Source organism: Tyto alba, unplaced genomic scaffold (assembly GCF_018691265.1).
Source record: "Tyto alba isolate M040663 unplaced genomic scaffold, T.alba_DEE_v4.0 Super-Scaffold_14, whole genome shotgun sequence".
In the NCBI taxonomy this organism is placed as follows: Eukaryota; Metazoa; Chordata; class Aves; order Strigiformes; family Tytonidae; genus Tyto; species Tyto alba.
Window position 1 is genome coordinate 27,957,539 of NW_024881276.1, and position 23,996 is coordinate 27,981,534.

The following is a 23,996-nucleotide window of genomic DNA, read 5'->3' on the forward strand; positions in this document are numbered from 1 at the left end:
CAACCCCCATTCCCCATCCCTCTGGGCGGCTCGGGGGAGGAAGACGTAGGCAAGTTAGGAATGAGGGAGTGAAGTTGAGCCTCAAATAAAGGGGAGGAAGGGGGAAGGTGATTTTAGTTTTCTTACTTTGTTTCCCACCAGCTAACTCTTTTAACAGACAATAAATTAAATTATTTTTCCTCAAGTTGAGTCTGTTTTGCTTATGACTGTAATTAACAAGTGAACTCCCTATCTTTATGTCAACCCCTGGGCTTTTTCACCTTATTTTCTACCCCCCTCCCATTGAGGAGGGGGAGTGGGAACACAGCTGGATGAGGATCTGGCAGCCAGCCAAGGTCAACCCGCCACAGACATTACAGGGGATTTTGATTAAGCAGAGCAATACAGTGATATACTGAAATCACAACACAACACAGGCATAACAGCAATTGCAATACACAGCTGAATCAATACAAACATGATTCCCATTACCTGTTTCTATACGCTTACCATCAGGACACTGGGAAGAAATACTGCCAGGAGTACGTGGGTTGAAGCCAGCTCAAGCCCTCTGCTCTCAAGTTTATTAGTCGTCCAGTTTCCACATTTTATGTCTGTCTGAGCCATGTATATACTCCCTACCTCTCCCCATGCTGGTCTGGCTAGCTCAGGAAGACATTATTTCAGGGAATCCGATGACTCACTGGTGCATCTGCCTTATCTAAAACCAAGGTTACCCTCAAGTCTCCCTGGTGCCGAGATAAGTTAAGCCTTCCTTATGATACATTTTCCCTGAGGTCACAGTTTTTTGCCCTTCTTCTATGAGCTCTCCTCCACTGCAGGGTTGTGCTGCTCAGTCACATCCCTGTGCCCTAGAGTATGCTCGATTCAGCGGCTTCCATTACGTTCTTAGCAGTAACAAACTTAAAGTAATAAATCAGTCTGATGTATGAATTTAGTGATTAACAAAGAATAATTAAAAAAACCTCACACATCATTTCTCAAATTAAAATATTTTTTGTATTAGATATTGAAGCTTTATATTGTACCAACCTGTTTTGCCTGAGGTACACTTTTCCAATTCCATAGTACGCCAAACAACCAAATCTTTCTTCCCAGTACTGTTCAATTATTTTCTTAAATTGCTCTTCAGCCTTTGCCAGTGCCTTAAAAATAAATTTAAGACAAAAGTATGTGACACTTTGCCAGAAACTTTTCACTTTCCCTCTCCTTTTTTTGCTCCAGTAGAGTGGGTCAGTATGCCCTATTCTTTGATCAGTCTTATGATCCGTAAAGGAAATTAAGCAACCTTATGATCACACACAAAGGCTTCCCTTTTTTAAAAGAAGAAACTTGCTCTGTAAACATGGGCCTCCTTTGAAATAATTAAATTAAATGATTGAACTTAATGAGCTACAAACACCCAGACATTTAAAAATTTATTTTGACATTGAATATTTTTAAACACTATAGGGAAAAAAAAAAACAACAAACAAACCCCCAAAAAACTCAAACAAATTGCACTTCTGTTTTGGTGTTTTCCAGAACCAAACCCATTCTCTTTCTCTTGTTTTCAAAGTAGAATGTTTGTGTTAGAGAGATTAGTACATAACCACATTACAATGAAGTAGAAGAAAGATAATTGACTATACCTCATATTATTACTTAAGTATGTGATTTAAAAGCTTAAAAAGAAATTTTATTTGGTAGCTTAGTTTATTCAAAACTATTAAAGATCCAGTCCCAGATAATAAACTGTATGATTCTAAAATGTGACAAAAGTTTTCCTTCCCTGTTCGTTTTGCATCTGTTAAGAAAAGACAAAAATGGATGGCCAACTACCTGAACTACAAATTTGAATAAAAACAATATAGTGGCTTAATGTCATACCTCAGGTTGTCCTATTCCAAGAAGAGCAGTGGCATGTCCATAGATGATTACAACATAATTAATAATACGAAGATTCAGTTGCTGCAAATAGAGTCAAATAGTTGCTGCAAATAGTAGCATGCACAAAAACACTTTGCTGGTAACTAGAACATTACTGTCTAATGTGAACTGAAGATCTTCACTACAACAGAGCCAGCAAACTATTTTCCCATCCTTCTTCTCATAGCCTCTACCCAGATTTATGTTACAATTAGCATAAAAAGTAAAGGTTAACTACACCTTTACTACTGGTCATTTAGCACCCCTATATATTTAGAAGTGATAAATCCTGACACGTCTGCCCTTGGAAATGCTGTAACTACAGGCCTTACTATATTGACCTGATGCAGTGCAGTGTGTCTTTGCTATATCATGTTCAAAATCGAGCAGATTTTTTTCTTAAATAAACCCCTTTATCAACTTTTTTCTTCCTAATAAACTAGGTCACAATTCCAGATGGATTGGTGCATTACTTGCTTGGACAGACAACTTGTTGGCACTGCAACAGCCCTTACTAAAATGGGAGCTTGAAACACAGCAATGCATGTGCACACACATTGTCACACAAAACTTAATACTACAGCACAATAATTTAAAGAAATCTAGGACATCAAATGGGTCAATGTCTGACTGGTGAGATACATACACACAAGATTTCACAGTATTTACCATAAGAGTTATCTGACCCGAAGAATTCTTTTTACTCTATATTATTATGAATTCAGGTTAAGCTGACAATGGACTGTAGTTTCTTATCAAATAAGATATTTGATAAGAGTATCTTATTTTTATAAGAATATGATTTTGGCAAATATTTTTCAGACTGCATCTAGAAATGCATGTTTATGCTGAACATTACAAAAATGCATCCTATGCTATTATTTTTTTTTTTATCCTGTTCTCATTTGTAAGCTCTATGGCATACTTATCAGTGACTGGCATTTTAGTCAACATCACAGGCAACAATTCAATAATAATGACTACGTTGGTGAAAGGAAAGAACGAAACATAGTATTGAAAGCATGAACATTAAATACTCCAATAAACTTATTCCTCTCAGTTTACCTTTAATTCTGAAGGATTAAGAATGCTCAACAACTGTGAAAAGGCTTGTTCAGCACTGTGAGAGCGCTGGTCCATCAAGGCTGTATAACCATCACAAACAAGGGATTTAACCTCCTCTGGCAACATAGTTAAATCCACCTAAAACATTTAGGGAAACAGTAAGTCCAAAAGAAAAGTCTTTTTTTTTTTTTTTTCGTTTTCCTTTTTTAAAGCAAGCTCTTTTCTAAAATACTTATCCAACTGTTAAAATTCTGTAGTTCCTACAGTTTTATTGTAATTTCACCTTTAAAGCGGGTATGTTTTTATAAAATTCTGTTTTAAATTCGGCTTCTAAAAACTTAACATTTTCATGGGCCTACTGCTGGTAATCTCTTAAAAATCTAGTTTTTGTTCTAAATTTAGATCCCATTCTCCCCAGAAAGTTTCAAGTTTAGTTCAATCATCATTTTAATCCTTCTTATATATATAAAAAACAACCCAGACTTATGCTTTTCCTCACTTGTACAGTCTGTTCATGTACAAACATTTCTGAAAAACTTGAGAACTATTTCCCTCTGTCTACACCTTCCCGCCATCTAGGTTAATATTTAATGTTAGCAGGTTTCAGAATGCATTATGTTATTAGCCTTTCACTATAGATACTTCCTGAAGTCTGAGGGAACTTCCAACAGTGAGACTGTAAATCAAGACAAACAGTTGTAGAATTAGGACCTTCTGATTAAGCCAACTGAAAACATTAGTTTTGATACTAGTGATGCATTTGCCTTACAGAAATAGGTACTTTAAAGGAAACAGGGGGTCCTAGTGCAGGCAGAACTGGCACCTTCTCCTGAATCCAGTTTTCTTGTATGAAGTAATTAATCAGAAGAGAGATTTCTGGTATCTACGTCCCCAAATTAACAGAGAGGAAATGATTAATTATGAATGTCCCCATGATTTAATTCAAGAACTCTGGGATACTCATCATTCATTGCTGATAAGACCTAAGAAGGGGAATTCTCAATTTTTGAATTATATAGCATTTTAAACAGCCATTCCACAAAATGTTCTATCATTATTTCCAAATGTATGAAACACAGCAAAACTCATTTAGTCAGAACTTTGGGAGGGTTATTATAAATCCCTGAATGATTCCCAATGACTTTTGTAGTTTTTCTTACAAATTAAGAAACAAGGGAACTATATGACAAACTCATAGTTTTAGCAAAGTTATTCAATGACTACATTGAGTTTTGTTACACTAATTTCCAGTGTGAGGTCTTACAGGAGGGGAAGGAGGAGAAACAAAAGACTACCAGTAACAAGACGGTATAAATCAGTGTAATCACATAATCTTTGACTCCTGATAAAAGTCAGGCTAGCTGTGAAGTGTTAAATTTTTAAATGAACTGAGGTTTTGGACAGTGTTACTAAAATGTGACAAATTACTTACACATAAGGTCATATGCTAATGAATTCTCAGTTACCTGTTGCACAGTACAGAAGAGTGTATCTTGGATGGTTTTAGACTGTATCTTCAAATCAAGGTGATCTCTAAAAACAGGACAATGCCATCAAGAGTTTGCACATGTACTTGACATGTAATCATCTTTTCAAGAAACACATTTCTGTGCTTTTATCAATTACATCACATTTGCCTACATGCTAGAGATTATGCTGGCATACTTTCACAACCATGGTAACAAGTACTGTAACACTGTCAAGGATTATGGTAGTATTCATCCAGTCCACATACTTCTGGCTTAGGAATCACCAGGGCTTCAGCAAAGTAGCAGTCTTCATCATTTTATTTGTTTTCTTTTATCTTCTCCACCTCATTCTCAGCTGAGTTCATCTTATGAAGGGGTGGGATAGGTGACTAGAGAACTCCCCTATACCAAAGGCAGCAGTGTAAGAAGGTGCTTAGGGATCTTTCCCCTTCTCTACTCTTCCTAAGTACATGATCCTTTATCCTAGCAGAACCACCACTTAAAATCAAATACACGTAGCAGCCACGCACAGTGGGGCAGGGAGAGCAAAGAGAGGAACAGAGCTGTTCTTCCCAGCTCTTCCTTTCCACTACCGCAGCAGAAACACCATGCACAACTAGAGAATGGAGAAAGTATAATGAAGAGGTGAAGTATTGCTTAATACTCTAAACTGCATCCTTAATGCTAAGAGTGCTAGTCAATGCTTAATTATACATTGACTCTTGCTAACATACACTCAGTTCTGTCATACGTTCAAAGGCATCAAACACTCATCATCTGACGTAAATTCTTTGCAGTATCAGAGGATTCCCCAGATTTTTTGGAAGCCAAGCAAGCTGCTAATTACAGAAACAGAGATAAGGTTGTAATTGACCATGCACCACACTTGTTGAGAAGTTGCATGGGGTTTATAGTCTAATAAACTTCCTCATGAGAGAAGCAGTTTTGTAGATGGTTGAGTTACTTTAAAAAGGATTTGTTCCCACAGTGCATTCTATCATTTTCTCCCCTCCTCTTGAAGTGAAAGGAGAAAGAAGTTCAGTAGCAACCCAGTTAAACAGCATAAATGGCCTCTGCTGTGACAAAGTTTCAATTGTCTCAGCTACCGTGATACTCAAAAAGAGTTATAGAAAAACAAAAGGATTGTATTGTACTAAATACAGATTAAAAGGTGGTACGTTTTGTGATTTCACTTAGATTAGGACTGGGAATAATCAGATTTTGCTCCCAGGTTTCCTCAAGTCTTAGACTCTTCTACATGAGAAATCTGTCTTTAAAATTTATCACTTAATGGAAACTTTCCTATTTCAATGTTCACAGCTTATTTCGTTGTACCCCTCATCTGTTTTTAATATTCCTAAACACAACTGAAAAACAGTATCTGAAAAAGCATACAAGCAAGAAAGTACGTTCAGAACTTAATTTGTCTAATTTCACAGCTCAGGTTAAAACACTGAAATCTTCCATCAGGTTAAAACACTGAGAGCTTCCATCTCGGTGTGCCCTTAAGGAGGAAGTCATCATTTGCCTCAGTCACAAATAAGACAGCCAGTAACAGTTCTTAACTCCTTAACTATCTATTAGATGAGCAAGTATGTTAGAATATGGAATCACCTATAAATGTAGCAATTTCCCCAAACCTGTTTGGAGCATGTTGGCCCCAGTATCACTTGGAATAGTTACTACCTTTGTTAAACTTTGTTTTAAATGTTGTAACAGATGGAAGCATAAATTTTGTTCATAAAATCTATGGTGCTTTTTATCTCAACTAGTTTAATTTTGGCCCCAAACCATCAAATATACTCATTTACATTCAGCACGTTCTACAGGGAGTATTCGTGTATTTAAAATCAGACATCGATATGCTTTAAGCAAAAATTCAAGTCTACAAACAAGGAAGTCTACAAACAGAAGGACTCTAATTAAAAGTTCTTTTCCAATATTCAGTTCTGAGATTGACTTACAATGCTTTCCAGTCAAACCTCCTCTTCCTAGTGAGCATAAGAAGCATCAGAGAAGTTTTAAAAAAAATATTTGGTACACAGAATACAAATAGTACAAAAATGCCTTGAAAATAAGACTGAGCTTGAATTATGCTGTGGTGTAAGTTTGAATGTAACAACTGGAACAAGTTTCCTACTATCTTTTGCTGTAAAGGAAGCACATTTTTTTTTTGTTATGGCTATACTGGGTGACTTGCTTTTGGGCAAGTTTTTAAACAGGGGTTATTAAAATTATGCATTCATTTACTAAAATTCAACTGAGCTTTGGAAAATATTTAGTTTCCAAGTACTAACTCAAGCTCTTGGTGAAAACTGGAATTTTGTGAATTTTTATCAGCTACCTTAACACAAACTATGTCCTCAAGCATATGTAACCAATGTGAACAAAGCAATTACAAAAGAGTAAGCAGCAAGTCAAAGTTGCATTAACTCCTTTAAGTGCTACATGAAAGAATTCAAAATAATAATACATTTAAAAATAAATAATATTTCTTACCTCATCTTTTCAGAATCACCAGTTTTGGGTTTTGGTCTTCCTTTGTTTTGATGACTTTGGCCTGTAATGAGAAAAAGTATTTCAAACAAAACGATCATCACCTAAAACAAAGGAAAAAAAAAAATGCATTCAGAACTCGTATTTTGCTTTATAAGTAATAGATCTTAAACATTTACAAAAGCAAAAACTAACACACACGAAGTTTTTCCAAAAGCCACCTCTGAGTGTTAACACTTTAATTTGATACTATTTTTATTAAATTGCCTAGGCTTTTATTAATCCTATAAGGCAAAAAAGATACTTCAAACAGAAGAATCTTAAAAATCCTGTAAGAAATTATCTGACTCTACAATATTGTAACAGCTATTAAAGTGTACTCCAAGCTAAAGAAATCAGTATGTTATACACCACTAGAGTTGTTATTATTCACTATTAGTTGATAACTAGAATTTGAAAGGAATAATAGATTACTATGGCTGTCCAAGTTTGACTACAGAAATTTTACAGAAAGTGTCTGCTACTTAAAAATACATTGCTAAAGGAGTTAAGTTTGACCCACGTTAATCTTAGAAATGTAAATATATGAGTTGGATCATATATGTCCCTAATTACAAAATAAAAATGTTTGTGGAAATACTGGATCACAAAGACAAGAAAGAATCTATCACGATATAGATTCTTTTCTAATTCTGAAACTTAATGTTAAAAACTTCACACAATTAACTAGACTAACACTAAACTTTATAACTTCAGAGATCTAACACTGTCGTTGATTAGTTACAGGGTTCTACAAGCTGAGTAAATGATTCATTAATAACAAGGATGAAGAAAACATGTTTTAGTACTTTATTGCAATTGGTCAAAACCAGGAAGCCATGCCATTAACTGCAAAATAATCCCTCAACTGTTTTCTGTTGAGTTAAAACACAACATTAGGCATCTGAATGTGCCTCATAATTAAGTCAAGAGGTTTTTAATTTTAAAAAATTTCAAGTTAGAACTTTACAAGGCATTCATGACTCAACAGGTAGGTGACAAAATCCACTAGCTGCCTTCTACTAACTGGACAATTACACAAGCAAGGCGAAAAATAGCATTTTTGGACTGGTAAGGAACCAATGAACAGCTGACAAATTCAGCTGCAGAACTGCTGAGCATCACATCCTGCAAGGGTTCCTTATTACAGGCAATAGGTTGAAGGGGTGCAGAGCAGCAGATTTTTTTGCTAGCTAAACCCAACGGATTTTACATGGCATGTAAATGCCTCAGCTACCTGTTCCAAGAGGGTATCATTCCAGCTATACTCTTTCAGAAGCAGTTTAGGAGGCAACTACGGGTTCCTAATATTGGACAATATCACACAGACAACATACAGTCCAGCACCTGGATTCAAGCTAGTCAAGCACTGGAACCCACACATAAGGTACAGCTACATAAATCATTAAACGTTGCTTGATTTATTAATATGCTTATGCTGAACTACCATAAAATCAAATTTGAAAAAAGGAGTTAGTTATTTTACATACAAAGTTTCAGTAAATATCTGGGCTTAAAAATTGTTTATTTCATGATAGTCAGAGAAGTATTTTATATAATGAGATACAAAATACTGAAAGACACTAATTATGGAAAAATACAAATCTACCCATTTGATTAATCTCACTCAAGCCAATGGGATGTCTCATGTACCCAGCTTCTCAAGTTAATTTGTATGCATACACACTTCATGCCTTGTGCCAGAAGTAACTTATCTTTAAAAACTACTTAATGACATAAAATCTAAATTAATCAGAAGAAAAATCAAGCATCATAAAGATTGAACACATTTAGAATTATTTCATGAACTACTTATTGAAATTGTCACACAGGAGTCTGAAGAGGTGTCTGTTGAAACAGTTCATATGTATTAAAAACTTCAAAGCGACAGTATGATCACAAATTCCTCATAATAGACACACTTAAGTGATGGAAGACAAAAAAGCCAGAAAGCACTTCAACACATCATTTAATTATTTAGAGATAGAGATATACTACATTTTCTTCATTATATAGGTTTTTTCCTTAAGGAACCAATCTATCATTGAAAACAAAATCTTAATAAAGATAAAGGAATACAAGCCTTTCCTCTCACCATCAAAAGAAGTACTCAGCACCATTTTTTCGTGGAATGATCTAATTTCAAAAGCCATTGAACAAAAATTATTTCAGAAAAACTTCCAACAAACTATTACTGTCATATATCACTCAGCATAAAAAGATACTACTTTCAGATTTTTTAAAAAAAAAACTTTTAAAAAAGTAACAAGCAAATCCTCCTGAATTATAGTTAAAATACCTCAGGAGATATATTAATTCAACAGCAAACATGACTCACTTACCCCACAAACATTTTAAAATATCAGAAGTAGTATTGCTTTTGCTGGACATTCCCGTTAGAAGTGAACAAAGACATTTTACAGAAACGTACACATGCTCAAAAAAATAGTACATGCAGAGAAAAACTGAAATTAAAAAGGACAGTAGCTTTAAAATAAGGTACAGTGGCATAAAGTTCCTTTACATTAGATCTCCTGCAAGTCTTAAGCCTTTAAGTGAACAAAGGCTAAGAAAGCTGGTTTTCCCCACCCACAGTAAACTTGTATCAGCTAGTCATTCAGAGCTTAACTCCTCCTTTCAAATCAAAGCCAAATCAAATACTTTCTTCTACATTAGTACTGAGATAAGTATGAAGGGAAGAGGAGGAGGAAGGAAGAACAGAAAAAAACCCCACAGAATCAGCATTTTCCTTTTTAAATGACTACATTTGATATAACACTTCATAGTTCTAGGATCTCTTTAGCTTAGAAGAATTTTCAGTTCTCTCCCAACATTCAGCCTTTCATTATCCCTCTTCCCTCCTCAACCTCTCTAAAAATCAGCTACCCTTCTGACACCCTGCCCCTTCACCACTATCAGCAGCACAGACAGACTGCTGACACCCTGCCCTTGACCAGGACTGGCAGCACAGACAGACTGCAGACAGCCTGCCCCCTGACCGACTAGGGCAGCAGGACACTGCCCACATTATTCATGTCAAGTACAATGCCCTCAAACTCCGCTACTGCTGGTGGAGCTAAGGGGTGGTGCAACTTTTACCCACATTCAAAAGGCATTTTCATGACTTGGTCTCGCTGCCAGGCAAGCTGGACACCAACCTGCGACTGGGCAGGTCGCCGCCGTATGGGCATGTTGCTGCTGATCTTTTCCACTGATTCATTAAAGCTGTGTTCTATAACATGTCATCAGACTCCATTACTATTCAGACCACACCTTCTCGCTCAGGAAAACGTCTGGATTCACTTTGTTGTCACTTGTGTCAAACTCATTCAAAATTCCCCAGGCCTCCGTGCATCTCACGTTTTGCTCCTTCACACCATCTACATATAGTTCCTCAAAACTGATTTGTCTTCCAGAGGCTGGCTTCCCCTTTCTAAAGACCCTCCTCGATTTGTGCTTTCTGCATAAAGTATTGAAGGAACTTAGTAGTTTCTTCTTCGCTTTTTTTTATTATCATATCACACAACATCTTTTCAACAAATTCATCTTGACTCTTCTTTTGCAACCTTTCCCACATTTTCCATCTCCCAATATATCCGTTAATCCTTCAAGATGTTCACGTGCATCTGAAGTCACAAGAGCAACATCACTTCTCTCATTGCTCACTTTAAAAATAATGTAACAGATCTTCACTGGTTTCCTAAAATCAGTTTTGAAGTGCTCTGCACTTTGACACCTATTCAGCCAAATATTTAAGCATGTGAAGTCCAAAGAACTGTATGGGTGGGCACCAAGGACTTCAGACTGCTGCACGGTCAGGACTCGAAGAACCCAGTGCCTTGGAGGTCACAACTTTAGAATACAGTGTAAGCATGCAGCTGGTCCAGATCCAATATTCCATACAAACATTATAAATAAGAAAAATTTCTGAATGTCAGTGAAATATCTTATGCTTTCTTGGTTACAGCAGGTTTAGTGGGTGATAAAAAACGCAAATCAAAATTCAGGAAAAGATTTCACTTTGAAGATCAGAAGTACTTGCACTTTACTTTCACCACAGGAAAGTAACTCTGGCACTGTGGGAGTTTTGGGGGGTGGGAGTTCTCTCTATAAAGGGATTGGTTTCTTTTTTTTTTTAATTAATTAAAACAACCCACTCTGAAGTTTAACAATAAATCACACCAACTAATACCTCTTACAGTTTGTAGCTAAAAATCCACTCTGACAAATTTTTTTTGGCCTCCTTCCTCTCTAACTGCAGAATTATTTTCTTAAGGATCTATATGGAGCTTTTAGTAATCACAAATGAATTATGAATATTGAACCTACCCACATACTTCTCAAATTTAGATCCTTTTAGATCCCGTACCTGTCTCAGAAGGAGGAAAAGCATTTCTAGCCTGTGACTCAGCATTCTACTTGTTAGTTCCAGCCTCTATTCTGAATTCATCCATGTAAAGTAGATTCAAGCTACAAAAGCAGCATGAAGGAAATAAGACAGAAATACAGGAGAGAAGTATCTAAATAACTGCACACTAAAAGGAAGTGAAACATCATAGCTTACTGTTGTGGAAATAACACTAAATACCCTTTGGCTTATTAATAATTTTCCAGCAAGGAAAAACACCGACACGGACTCAATAAAGAACAAAAACAAACTCACTTGGTGGAAACTCCAGCGACCAACATTTGCTTTCTGTTCGTTGGATGTCAGTCACCTAATGACAAATTCGTTAGTTTGGTTTTACACAGATAATGAAAACCAAATAGATATCACTCACTAAATTTAAACAACGAAAAAAAACTTAAGCCACTAGCATTTAAACAAAGAAATCACAATGGTAATACACTATGTTATGTCCCCAATCAAGAGGTAAAGAAAAATAATTTCATTAAATCAAAGTGCATTTGTATACTTCCAATTTTTCCCCAAATTCATATAATTTATATTATCTATTAATCTGACATATACTAGCCTTTTTCGCAGTAATATTCATCCTAAACAAAGATAAATTTACAGACCTACATTATGAAGATTTTCATAGCATAAAAGCAGATGAAAGTTTTTGTAAGACAGTCAAAAATCTTTAAGGATGTCGTATGCATTCTACAGCTTGTGTTCTTTTGCAACAAGCTCTAACTTTCATTTCCCTTTGCCCTTGTACATTGGTTTCATTTTCACCCCTAATGAGTCATCATTTTTGCTGCCCCGCCCTCCTGTGAAACCTGCGTTTTTTCACATATGTGCACTAAACTGTTTTGACCCTCCTAGTAGATTCACATGAGTTGTCATCTTGTTTTCTACATTATATAGCTTATTTATAACACACTTTATGGGCTAAGTTATAAAAATTTATTAAATATCTAACAATAATGATGGTAAAGACAATCAGAAAGAGGTACAAATGTTTAATAATTAGTGTGAAAGGTAAGAACAGTCTGTTAAGCAAACTGAAGGTTGGTTATTAAATTTTTAATTCCATGCTGCTACAACAGGACTGTCACAGTCTACATGTGTCTAGCAAAACAAACTACTTCAGGAAAATTTATGCCCAGGAAATATTTACAGGCTCCCTGTGATATTGGCCATACGACAGGCTGTAAGACAGCAACAGCTGGGAAATTCCACTGACATCCAGTAGCAAAACCCACCTAAAACAAGGTAAGCACCCACAAAATCCCCCAACTTCCCACTTTTTTGGGGGTGTGTGTTTTTTAAGGAATAAAAACATTGGTACTGGTTTTGGCTGGGGCAAAGTTAATTTTCCTCATAGCAGCTCGTATGGTGCTGTGTTTTGGATTTGTGATTAAATTAGTGTTGATAGCAGAGGAATGTTTTAGCTATTACTGAGCAGTGCTTGCACAGCACCAAGGCCTTTTCCATTTCACAAACTGCCCCACCAGCAAGGGGGCTGGGGGTGCACAAGAAGTTGGGAGGGGGCACAGCAGGACAGCTGACCAAAGGGATATTCCAGACCATATGGCGGCATGCTCAGCAATAAAAGCTGGGGAAAAAATGAGAAAGGGGGTTCTGAGTTATGTCATGTGTCTTCCCAGGTAACTGTTATGCACAATAAAGCTCTGCTTTCCTGGAAATAGATAAACATCTACCTGGAAGTAGTAGATTAATTTCTTATTTTGCTTTGCTTGTGTGTACAGCTTTTGCTTTGCCTCTTAAACTGTCTTTATTTCAACCCACATGTTTTCTCACTTTTACACTTAGGATTTCCTCCCCCATTCTGCTGAGGGGAGTGAGCGAGCAGCTGTGTGGGGCTGAGCTGCCTACCAGGGTTAAACCACAACAAAATAGTATGCCACTGCACTTTCAACAGTCGAATAACCTTCTAAAAGGCAGAATTAGAGGCTTTTGTTGGTGGATTTCTTTAGTCACTCTTTACTAATATGTATCCTTAGCTTAATTATTTTTCAGGAACAAAAATCAACCATGTAGAGAGAACCAAATTTACTTTATAAAACTTCTGTGTTGGATACACTCGACTCCTTGACCAAACTACCTTTGGTTTAGTTCAGGCTCCAAAAGAGGTAAAGGCCTAGGCTGTGAACAGGCCATGAACTTCTCTAGTTCCAACCTGTTCTTTGAAAACCCACACAGCGACAGGGTGACATGGTGAGCTTTGATGTATATGAGCTTGGAAACCAGAACACCGATCATGCGATTAATACCTAAATAGCAGATGGTTCTTCCATAACTCATTTGGTCAAGGAACAAAGGAGGTTGTGAGCACAAGGAGTCTCATGCTTACCTTTGCCATCACATGGAATTTGACTACAAGCCAGCCATTTTATTCCATAAATATGACAGCCTGAGTGAGCTTTTTTGAGCTCTCTCTAAGTAGCTGGCAGCAATGGCAGTGATGTTCCCTTGAGTTGGGACACATGCAAAGGTTACTCCTTGAGGTTGAGGGACCTCAGTTAGTACTGCAGATCTTTGGTAAATGATGGATATCACAACATAACCTTGTAGCACAGGGCATTAAGATCTTGTATAGATAACTTTTCATCATTATTATATCCTCTGTGCAGTAGAGTAATAGATTGAACCTTGACATCCAACTTCGTTAAGCCTCACTTACATCTTACTACAATAAAAACACTTTTGCTTCTACCTTTGGCAGTGGTTCTTTAAGCAGTCTACATCTCCCCCACAAAGTGCTTCACTTTCTCTTTTAGGCCTTCCTCACCAAAAATGTTATTAAAAATAATCTGGTAGAATATTTGTGCTTGTAAACAGTCTTTAAATTGAAAGAATTAATCTAAAGAATTACAATGGGCTACTAAACACAAGTCTATCCTGCATTTTAGCACTAAACTACACTTGTTTTAAACACACAAGCCAAACAGCTATTTGAGAACCACAAAACACTAGTTTTAAATACAATCCAGTTAAGCCTACTATTTAACCAGCGTTTTTCCCACACAGAAATCTCTTTACAGAGCATGAAAATAATGGTCTATAACCATGCAAATACCCTAACATCACAGTATCAGTGCAAAACAATGCTCCATTTTAGCAGAAGCCCTGTATATGAATTAACTTTGGCTAAAACATCTTCCACCGAACTCCATTACAGCAGTACGCATTAATTCAATCCTCTCCTAAAGCCAAAATAAAGCCCACATTTGAATGCGTGTTAACAGGCATGACTGGGACAATCAATTAAATCAGACATGACTTCAGCCTCACTTTCAACAAGCCCAAAGAGACCCCTCTCCTCCTCATAACACACAGCCTCCACCTTCTCATTCAAGCAACCACCTTCCACCACCTTTCAAATCCAAAGTTCTAAACATAGACTTGGTAGTTCAGTAGTACAGGAAAAATGCACTTGGCTGAGAAATTACACAATTATTCAAACAGTTATGCAAAATTTCAGCCACACCATTAAGCAACGCATTCCAGGATGATGAAAATCAACACACTGTTAGTCTTGTCATGCCAGCTGTAGCATAACTTACCCTGGTATCATGCTTTTGATTACAATGATGATCTTTAGGATCAGACTGTGTTCTCCTGTCTTTTTCTACTTCTTTTTGTTCTTGAGAGAGTATTAGATGAGATTCTGAAGAACTGAAGTCTCTGATACGTAAAAAGAGAGAACCCTAGTTCTTCCGATATTGAAGTCTTTTCCCCATATTTAAGACAGACACATACCATACATGATCATGAAACAAAGACGAATACAAGAAGTCTAACCCCTACAGAAGCGTAATCCGTACATAAGCATATGTAACGGATTTGATCAAACAGCCATTTCTTATACCTTCATATTACACAGCTGAAGGCTATGCAAAAATATAAGAACAAAAGCAACACACCATCTTCCATAAAAGGGACAGGAACTGAAGTACTGCACCTTTTTAAATAAATAATAGAAATTAATTTTTAAAAAAATTTTTTAAAATCAATCTTGACCAAGGCCACATTTTATTTGCGTAATACAGAAGGGAAACAAATTTAAGTTTCTCCAGAATTTTCAGGTTTACAAAAAGCTGTTTAGTAGTTTACTTACTGTGCTGGTTTTTTAATGACAGCACATCACTATAAGTAGACCAATAAAAATCAAAAAGATCTTTCAGAAAATGTTTAACAGAAAAGTTATGGCACATATTGTAACTTAGCTGATTCTGCCAATACAGAATCTCTTACTTTCTCTGAGCAAGGCAAAAGCACACAATAGATGTGACAAAACCAAGTTCCTATAAATTAGGATACATATTAATTTTAACATTGCCAAAATACATTTGCTAGCATTCAGTTCCTCAAATGAGTGCAATCTCCTAGCAAACTTTATATAGCAACGTTAACATAAAAAAACTGGGTGTGATTGCACAGGCATTTTCAGGCACCAAATTTCCTCAACAGAAAGTACTCCAAGTTGGGAGGACAAAAAACATGACAATGTAATTGTTTCCAGCTATTTCCATCGTGGGTAAAACTTAATGCTGAAGGAAACTGCTTGGAAGTGGAATGTATCTCAGCATGGCTTATTTAGTTCTTCAAAGTCCTCTTTACTCCTAGGCTGCACTCTGGTTGCAGTTCTGCTAAGTTTATTCCATTTTTATGTACTGATAACAAAATTTAATCAATATCTATGCTATGTATTACTTAACTCTTATTCTAAACATTGCTAATTAAAAAAAAAAAAGCAGTTGACAGTTGCTTACTTTTTCTCAAGAAGAAACTTCTTCGGTTTCTGTTTATGTTGCTTAATACCTATAGAAAATTATATAGGCAGGAGGGAAAAAAAAAAAACAACAAAAATAAAAACAGAGGAATTAGCTAGTTTCAAAGGAAAGTTACCAATGAAGGAATTTTACTATGTTCAAGGTAGATCTTGAAATCAGAAAAGGTTACCGTTGATTTCTTCCAATGTCTTCTTTAACTTGTCATTTTGTTGAATAAGATCCTTAAGTCCATCAAGAATATTCTTGCATAGTTCCTGAGCTCTCTCATTAGCTTCCAAAGCCAGTTCATGTTCGCCCAGTAATGACAGTGCCTTACAGAAGTGGTAGTGACCCTACATGGACATAAGTTTGAATTTCAAACGTTCATTCACACAAATAAGAAAAGAATGTATACCTAAAACAGTTGCAGCAGGCAATACAAAGTAAAATTTTACATGCTCAGAAGTTATCTACTCCACCTGTTTCAGGTCAAATGATGAATAATCAAAGTTTTTGACTACTCAGCACACTGAAACGGAACGATAACTCACTGTCAGTAGCATCTAGCCTCTGATTTTGGAAAAAAGCAACTTTGCCTTTTCTACTAATCTCAACAAGTACTTTGCCATTGTATAACCAACCCTTATTTACTCTTCTTTAGGCCAAGAATATTGGGAAATATATGTTGGTCATTAATTATGACTTTTTTTTTATTGTAAGGACTACGTATATTCTTTTTAAAGCATTGGGGCAACATAGCTGTGCACAATGTAATAAATGTCTTCTGTCTTTACACGTGCAGAACACCATGTAACATTTACAAGCATGTCAGAATAATATTTTTAATGTAAAAATACAAGCAAACTATGTATTTGGCTGACTGAAGCAGAATTCTTAGTCCACAATGTACTGTGTTTGTTCTACTGTCATCAGTGCTAAACACAGATGAGAACATGTCACATCTACCTGGGTCAAAGCTGTAATTAAGACTCTGGGTTCTTACGTTGGCTTACAACAACAAGAAAAGACAATTTGGAAATGTACATGAAACTAACCTTTGGCCAATTAGGCTTCAAAATAGTGGCTCTTTTTCCATCAGCAAGGGCTCTCCTTAGAGAAGGGAGCAAAAAAGAAGAGGCATTTATTATTTATGCTTCAGGAAAATTCTACAGACCAGATGTACAGGGCATTATAAAAACACAAAGTGAATAAAAGAACACTTCATCCACCTATGTAAAGGCATGGTCAGATAACACTTCTTAGCTGAAGCTTACCTGGGTTAAAACGTTGGTCTCAACTGTTTCATCCATAAGCTATTTATTCCCTCGCCCTACCTACTAGGTTTTCCAGTATTTCTACATATGTACCTATATGTTAACTGGGTTCTGAACTAAAAATGCCTAAACCATAGGCCTCCAACCAAAGTTGACTTCTGAGTGAACCTCCTGACTAGCATCATATGAAAACTGTAAATAAGGAACAGAGATTTTTAAACTTAGGCCAGGAATTAAAAACAGGAACTCCTCGGACGTGTCCAGAATCCTGGCCAGATCCAGGAGTGCCCAAGTGAGGCGAGCCAATCCACCCGATGTTTCCGTGCACTTTGTCATATAGATTTGTTTGTTAGACTGTATAAAAGCCGGACCCTCTCAGAGATGACAGAGACCTCACCTACAAGTGGACACACTGCGTAGGACTTCCCAATTGCTGGGAATGGTCCTCTGAGCCTTCGCTGTGACGGGGCTCCCCCGCTGAAGCATGGATCTGGATAATGGTAAAGTATGAGGGCAACTGGAGATGTATCTTTCTTAATCGCTACAGTTAATTTTATGTAGTAATGATCAGATGCATTACCCTGCTTATTCCTTCTGCTGCTTTAAACTAAAGTAAAATAAGACTATCTCTTTAACTTGGTGTCTGAGTCTTTTGTGTTGATCCCGTCAATTGGCAAAACAAGTTCTAACAAAACGTTCCTTTAAAAATCAAAGCCTTACTAAATCTCTGAATATCAAACCTAAATATTTCAACAGAAATCATATTAGAGAGTAGTTATATAATCACAGCTAGAGATTTGAGCGTGCAAGTATTAACTGCTGAGCACTGAAAGACAGTAACCTCCAAAACTCTCAACAACTGATGCCTGAAGAACATGCCCAACTCTGATCTTTTATATACAAGGTGTTGTGGAATAACCGGAATTACAATTTTGCCCAGGTACAAGAGAAGCAGACTATCCCTACGTCTACGGGAGAGAACACAGAGCAGCAGCAACGGCCTCTGCTGATACCCGTGCTGCCCAAAGTGGGCAGTTACAGAGTTTGAACACCTTTGGGATATACTACTCATTCTACACTGAACTACAGCTATATGCCAGATAAGCAGGATGTATTAAATTACAACAAAGAGCTGTCACATATTGCAGTGGTGCAAATCCCTCCCCCTTGCTGGGCCACTTGCTGCTTGGAGTGATTCCCCACCGCCTTCTGGGCCACATGCTAACCTAAGGCTGTATGGATTGCAAACAGCACTGGACCAGAGCATTAAGACGCCCCCTTGATGTGTCTGGCTCCTGCTCCCTATCGCTTGGGAGCAGTAGTAACAGTCTATCCCCTCCTGACAGCCTGGTACATCTGCACGGGGGACATGGCCGAGGGAGGGCGGTAACACAACTGCACATCCAGCAAGTTCCGGGCCCACGCAACTGGTGGAAAACACCAGTATATTTAATCACTCAAGTTGGGCTAAAGTGGAAAAGTACCTGATGAAAGTCAATTATCTCGGACCCTACAAATAGCGACCCTACGTGAGACCCTTTGCGCTCTCCTGGATCACAGCAGGCTGTGGCCAGCATTTGCCCGGCGTGGGATGTCTCTCAGGTATTGACTCCTCAAGGTGCCATCTGCTGTTAAAGCCAATGAAGGGCCACAGCAAAGTCGAGCCCCTCGAGTCTCAATTATCTCCCATTGAGGAATGCCGATGCATTGTGAGTATCTACTCTAAACTTGAGAAGAGGGACATTTTAACTGTAGGCTAGCTTCTCTTCATCCACCTCTCTACCTATGTTGCCTGTGTGTCTAGATATGCGCAGTTGTTTTCATGAATGTGGGTACATACATAATTCACTGGATCCAAATATCTGTCTGTGTGTTTATGAATACACACATATATATGTATATATTGATTTATGATACCTTATAGTAAGTCAGTGTGAATCTTGTCATTTTTTAATCTGTAGTTAAGTCGTTATTTTAATCACAACATATTTTACTGAATTATTTTTAAATCCTTAAATTGGTTAATGATTAAGTGCTGCTAGTCATTAATAAATCTTGATTTGCTGCTAAATCATTATCATGTTAATACTTTCATCCACAACCATATGGATTACTTCAGATGAAGTTTACAAACAACCTCACTCCTTTAACAGCTGGGTCATGCTGACTCCATAATGCCTTTAGACAATGTCTGCAGCAAGATCTAACTTGATAAGTCTGCAAAGGCCTATGAGTCATTAACTATTTCACCTCCACAAAGGGAATGAATATGGAAAAAAAAAAAACTTGTTTCACATTAAAGTGTCTGTAAATTGCCTAGTCACTACCACTGTTTTTTATAACCCTTATAGCAGGGAAAGCTTGTACAGAGGGATCTGAAGGAAGAAAATTAGATGCTCAGTCGTAATGAAAGCTGGATACCCAAAAAAATCCTGAAAGGGACAGTAATTGCAAGACAACGAGTATGTTTTACACAAAAAAAAAAAAAAAAGAAAAAAAAAAAAATCACAGATTTCAGGAAGAATTAATTCAGTGAAATGAAAACAAGGTAGAACAAAAAAAACTCTTCCCCACACCTAATCAGAGAAACCCTGGGTAGCAATGGCAGAATTTAGAGGTGTGGCAATACATTTTAAAAAATTAGTAGTAAGAAATACCACAACAGAACTAGTGTTTAAAATGGAAGAAATTGCACCATATTCATATCACAAAGGAAGAAAAAACAAAAATGCTTGAATAAAAGACAGACAGTGGGGTACAGACCCTCAAGATACTAAAGGATTACAAAAGAAATTGAAAAAATTAGGAAAAACTGAATCACTTGTCTTGTTCTGTAGTGTGTGCTGTTACGCTTTTGTTTTCACCTGCCCAGTCCTTCCTCCAGTGCCACCTTTCGACAGCTTGGTGCAGTGCAAGGAGAGCTGCCCCCAAGCACAGCCTAACAGCACGACAAGAGGCCGAGCTGCAGTGAGAGGTCCCGTCCAGGACCAAAGCCTGGCAGGTAACATGGCCACTGCCTCCCACGAAGCTCTGGAAATGGGAGGAATACACATGCCTTGGATAAAGCCACAAATGCTCCAGCACATGAGCTGGAGAACACTACGTAACTGTGTCATCTCATACCACAGCACGGCCACCACCAGTAGCAGGCCATAAGCTCAGTAGCGAATCTGCAAAGCCTCAGGGCTGAGGATCCTTGGTCTTGCTCATCCCAAATTGTCTGCAGTTTTATTTTACTCGGTTTAACCATGATATCCATTTCTCTAATTGACTGTGTGTCTATGGCAAATTTGTTCTACTTTTATCTTTGTGTGGTACAACCATAGATTTAGATGGAATATCTGCTTGTCACTGCTACCTATACAGAATGAGGTATTTAGGAGTCCAAAATGATGATGTCCTGTAAAGAAATACAACCCTGATGTGACACCAGAGGCCTTGAGAAGTGGAGACACAGGACGCAACAAAGGAGTACAGGCAGAAGACGACAAGAGATGGGGCACAGGCTTGTCATCGGAGACCCCGTGGCTATAAACAATTCACCAATGGTCAACTAAAGATATTCCAAATCTGGACAAGTATGTCTTTAAGAGTAACAAAGAAAAGGTAATATCCATAAAAAGTACTGTGTATAGTAAACTTAGATGTAACAGGGTACACTGCAGACCAACAAAAGACAGAGCAAAGGTGTGACAGTATGTTAGCAACCACAAAAGCAACCCCAGGTGCATCGCTGAGTGAAGAAGAAGAAACCCTCAGCACGAACATCACCTGCCCCATGGAGGACTCTGCAGGCTGACAGCTCTCTAACCCACAGCTACAGCAACCGAACTGCCGACTTTAGTACCCACCCAGAGGGGCAGTGGAGGGGTGAGAATAACACCAAGAAAATGGGCAGAAACTAGGAATCGTGCGGATATTAATTTTAATTACATTATTACTATTCCTTTTTATTTCAACAATTAGATCTGGACTAATAACAATTTGGCCCCTTAAGAATTCATTATACTAACAATAAATTCTTGGGTTGGCTTTACATAAAAGTTATACATCCACCTTACTCATAAACAAGATTTTTAGCTTAACAAGTGGTTTAAGGAAAATAATCCTCCATACCCACACTGATCTCTTCAAGAGATTTGATAAAAATCACAATACTCACTGGTACTGAGATTTTTTGTTGTTGTTGTATAACCCCCCCACACACAAATTTTAAATGGTGTTACATACTGCCAGCGGATACAGCTAACATTTTTCATCTTTCTTAATACCAGTTTTCTGAGGTAGTAACATCACATTTACTATATACTTAAGTTATAACAATACTATTTTCCTAGGTATATTGCCAATTTTTAACTGCAGATCAACACAATATTTCAGATTATAAACAAGTGGTTACTTACTTGTACTGCTTTGTGAGAATTAAACAAAGAGCTCTGTTTCCATACAGAAGATGGTTTGCAGGACTTAAAAAAAAATATGAAGAGTTAGTAATGTACATTACTTTTTAAAATCTTAAGGAGAGAAAAAAGTAAATTTTCATAATAATTGTCTGCAAGCACTCTAGCACCAACGATTATATATAAATTTCCTTGATCAGTCCCATTGACTTACAAGTTAAGTCACAGCAAATATTAGCTTTAATTATGTAATAATTTGTAAGATTTGGGCCCACTAATGCAACTTCCAATCAATTCAAATCACTCTCAGACTACTTAAAAAAAAAAAAGAGATATTTAAACTCCTTCCTCAACTCACTAGACTCTGGCATACATAGTAAAGCACACCTCAAATGGTCCAAAAGTATGGCTAGTATGTTCCCTACAATCTCAGCTTTGTTTAAAGGGGAAAAAAAAAAAAAAAAAAAAAAAGAAAAAAAGGCATTAAGCATGGGAAAAGCTAGCTTGACTGCCTCACTGGGCAAACAACGCAGCAGTTCTGAAGAGCTAAAGCATTGCCCCCAACATACCTAATGGAGAAAGAGAAGGGGGAACCAATAAATGTAATCCAGCAACCACTTGAAAGAAAGCCAAGATGCAGTTAGTTAGGGAAGGAGTGTGATGATAAAGCAGCTCACACTGGGAGAATGAGAAAGCAAAGATGGTGCAGAGAGAAGATGAAGGAGGATTCCATAGCTGCTGGGCATCACTGAGCTATCCTTCACCTTCCAGCAGGGTCTTAAGGACAAAGAACAACTTCTAACAAATAGATGCAACAACAGCTCAGCACTACAGGCCCTGGAAACCATGAAACTTCCTTTGCTCTTTCCAAGCCATGGGATTTCCTTTGCTTTCACCAAATTTTGCTCCCACCTCGCCCTAATCAACTACCCTGAGCAAAGTTTTCTTAGCCTCTCCATCATCTGAGGTACAGTCACTTGACTGAAGTCAGCCTACCCAACTTTTCAAGGAGGCTGAAATCAGCTTGAATTTGGCATTGAAATATATCCTACTATGTGACAAAGTCTGAAACAAGGCATCAGCAAAATGCCAGTCCTTTCAACTGCACAACTATAAAGCTACAGACTTCAAACTTAAAAAATAAAACAGTTTGCACAATCAAATTTTTATGGAAGGTGGGACTTTATGAATTTCACCATACTTCATGAACACCAGAACTAGTAAACAACACACGTAGCAATTACACCAAACCACCATTCTATAACTAGGTGACATTCTGTGCAGACTACAGGAAGGGGGCAAATGCTCTATATGCATATGAGAAATTCTTATTTAATCTCTGTCTCCCCGCCCCTTTATAGAGCCCAGGATAGTCTCCAAATCCTTTCAGCAAATGAGTTTTGAGAGCAAATTGAACAACACTTACAATAGGAAATTAAGCCTGTTGCATACAGAGTTCCCAAGAGCATACTTAAATATTTGTTGTTGTTCACTTGTTCTGCATCACAGCTGAGATGATAACTATTTGCAACAGTTGGTCATACTGTTCTGCTGGAAGAACATTTAGGAGGGATGACACCAGAAGTGGCTGTTCACACCATTTTAGATCAGCTTTAAACCCTAACAGGCCTTTTGGGGCAGTAAAAGTGCAAACAACCACTAGTAACAAGAAACAAAACAGAACAAAAAATGTGTTACATAGCTTTTTTTAAAATTAGGTATCATTGGCCTCTAAGTAGAGTGGCTCATGCAAAACTATACAAAATCAGGATAAATCTGAGTAAGCTGAATACATGTTATCTAACACAATCTAGTTAACCAGTTTAGTTCTTACCAAAACTCTATGGCTTTAGTATATGACATTATAGCACGATCGAAGTTTCCTTGGGAAAATTCCTCGTTTCCTTTCTGTTTCATAGATTCACTGTTCTGTGAAATCAAGAAAAAACAATTCAGCAATGACTGTAATTAAACTCATTTGCAATGAGAAAAACATTTGACAAGAGGCAGCTAAGTTTTTACGCTTGTAAAAACAGTGTTACATATGCACTATTAGCTGTAATTTAATACTTTTAATTAATCGCAATTAATAAGCTGAAAAGCGTACAAATAAAAATGTTATGCAGACAAAAATACAGTGAACAATAATTAAAAAGCAG

General features: G+C 37.2%; 1 protein-coding gene across 7 annotated transcripts in view; it reads right to left on the reverse strand.

The window, feature by feature from the left end:
* TTC3 (tetratricopeptide repeat domain 3) overlaps positions 1-23,996 on the reverse strand; it is a 63,921-nt gene that overhangs the window by 30,204 nt on the left and 9,721 nt on the right. For 6 of the 7 annotated variants that reach the window (XM_033011325.2, XM_033011326.2, XM_033011327.2 and 3 more), the window contains exons 9-20: positions 23,672-23,766; positions 21,841-21,903; positions 17,219-17,273; positions 16,354-16,516; positions 16,164-16,212; positions 14,955-15,075; positions 11,641-11,695; positions 6,942-7,002; positions 4,440-4,506; positions 2,974-3,111; positions 1,870-1,950; positions 1,033-1,145 (exon numbers count right to left, since the gene is read on the reverse strand). In XM_033011325.2, the coding sequence (XP_032867216.2) occupies positions 1,033-1,145; positions 1,870-1,950; positions 2,974-3,111; positions 4,440-4,506; positions 6,942-7,002; positions 11,641-11,695; positions 14,955-15,075; positions 16,164-16,212; positions 16,354-16,516; positions 17,219-17,273; positions 21,841-21,903; positions 23,672-23,766 (1,061 nt within the window). Of the gene's footprint in view, positions 1-1,032; positions 1,146-1,869; positions 1,951-2,973; positions 3,112-4,439; positions 4,507-6,941; positions 7,003-9,319; positions 9,423-11,640; positions 11,696-14,954; positions 15,076-16,163; positions 16,213-16,353; positions 16,517-17,218; positions 17,274-21,840; positions 21,904-23,671; positions 23,767-23,996 lie in introns of those variants that run through there. The other variant, XM_033011329.2, reaches the window with a different exon arrangement.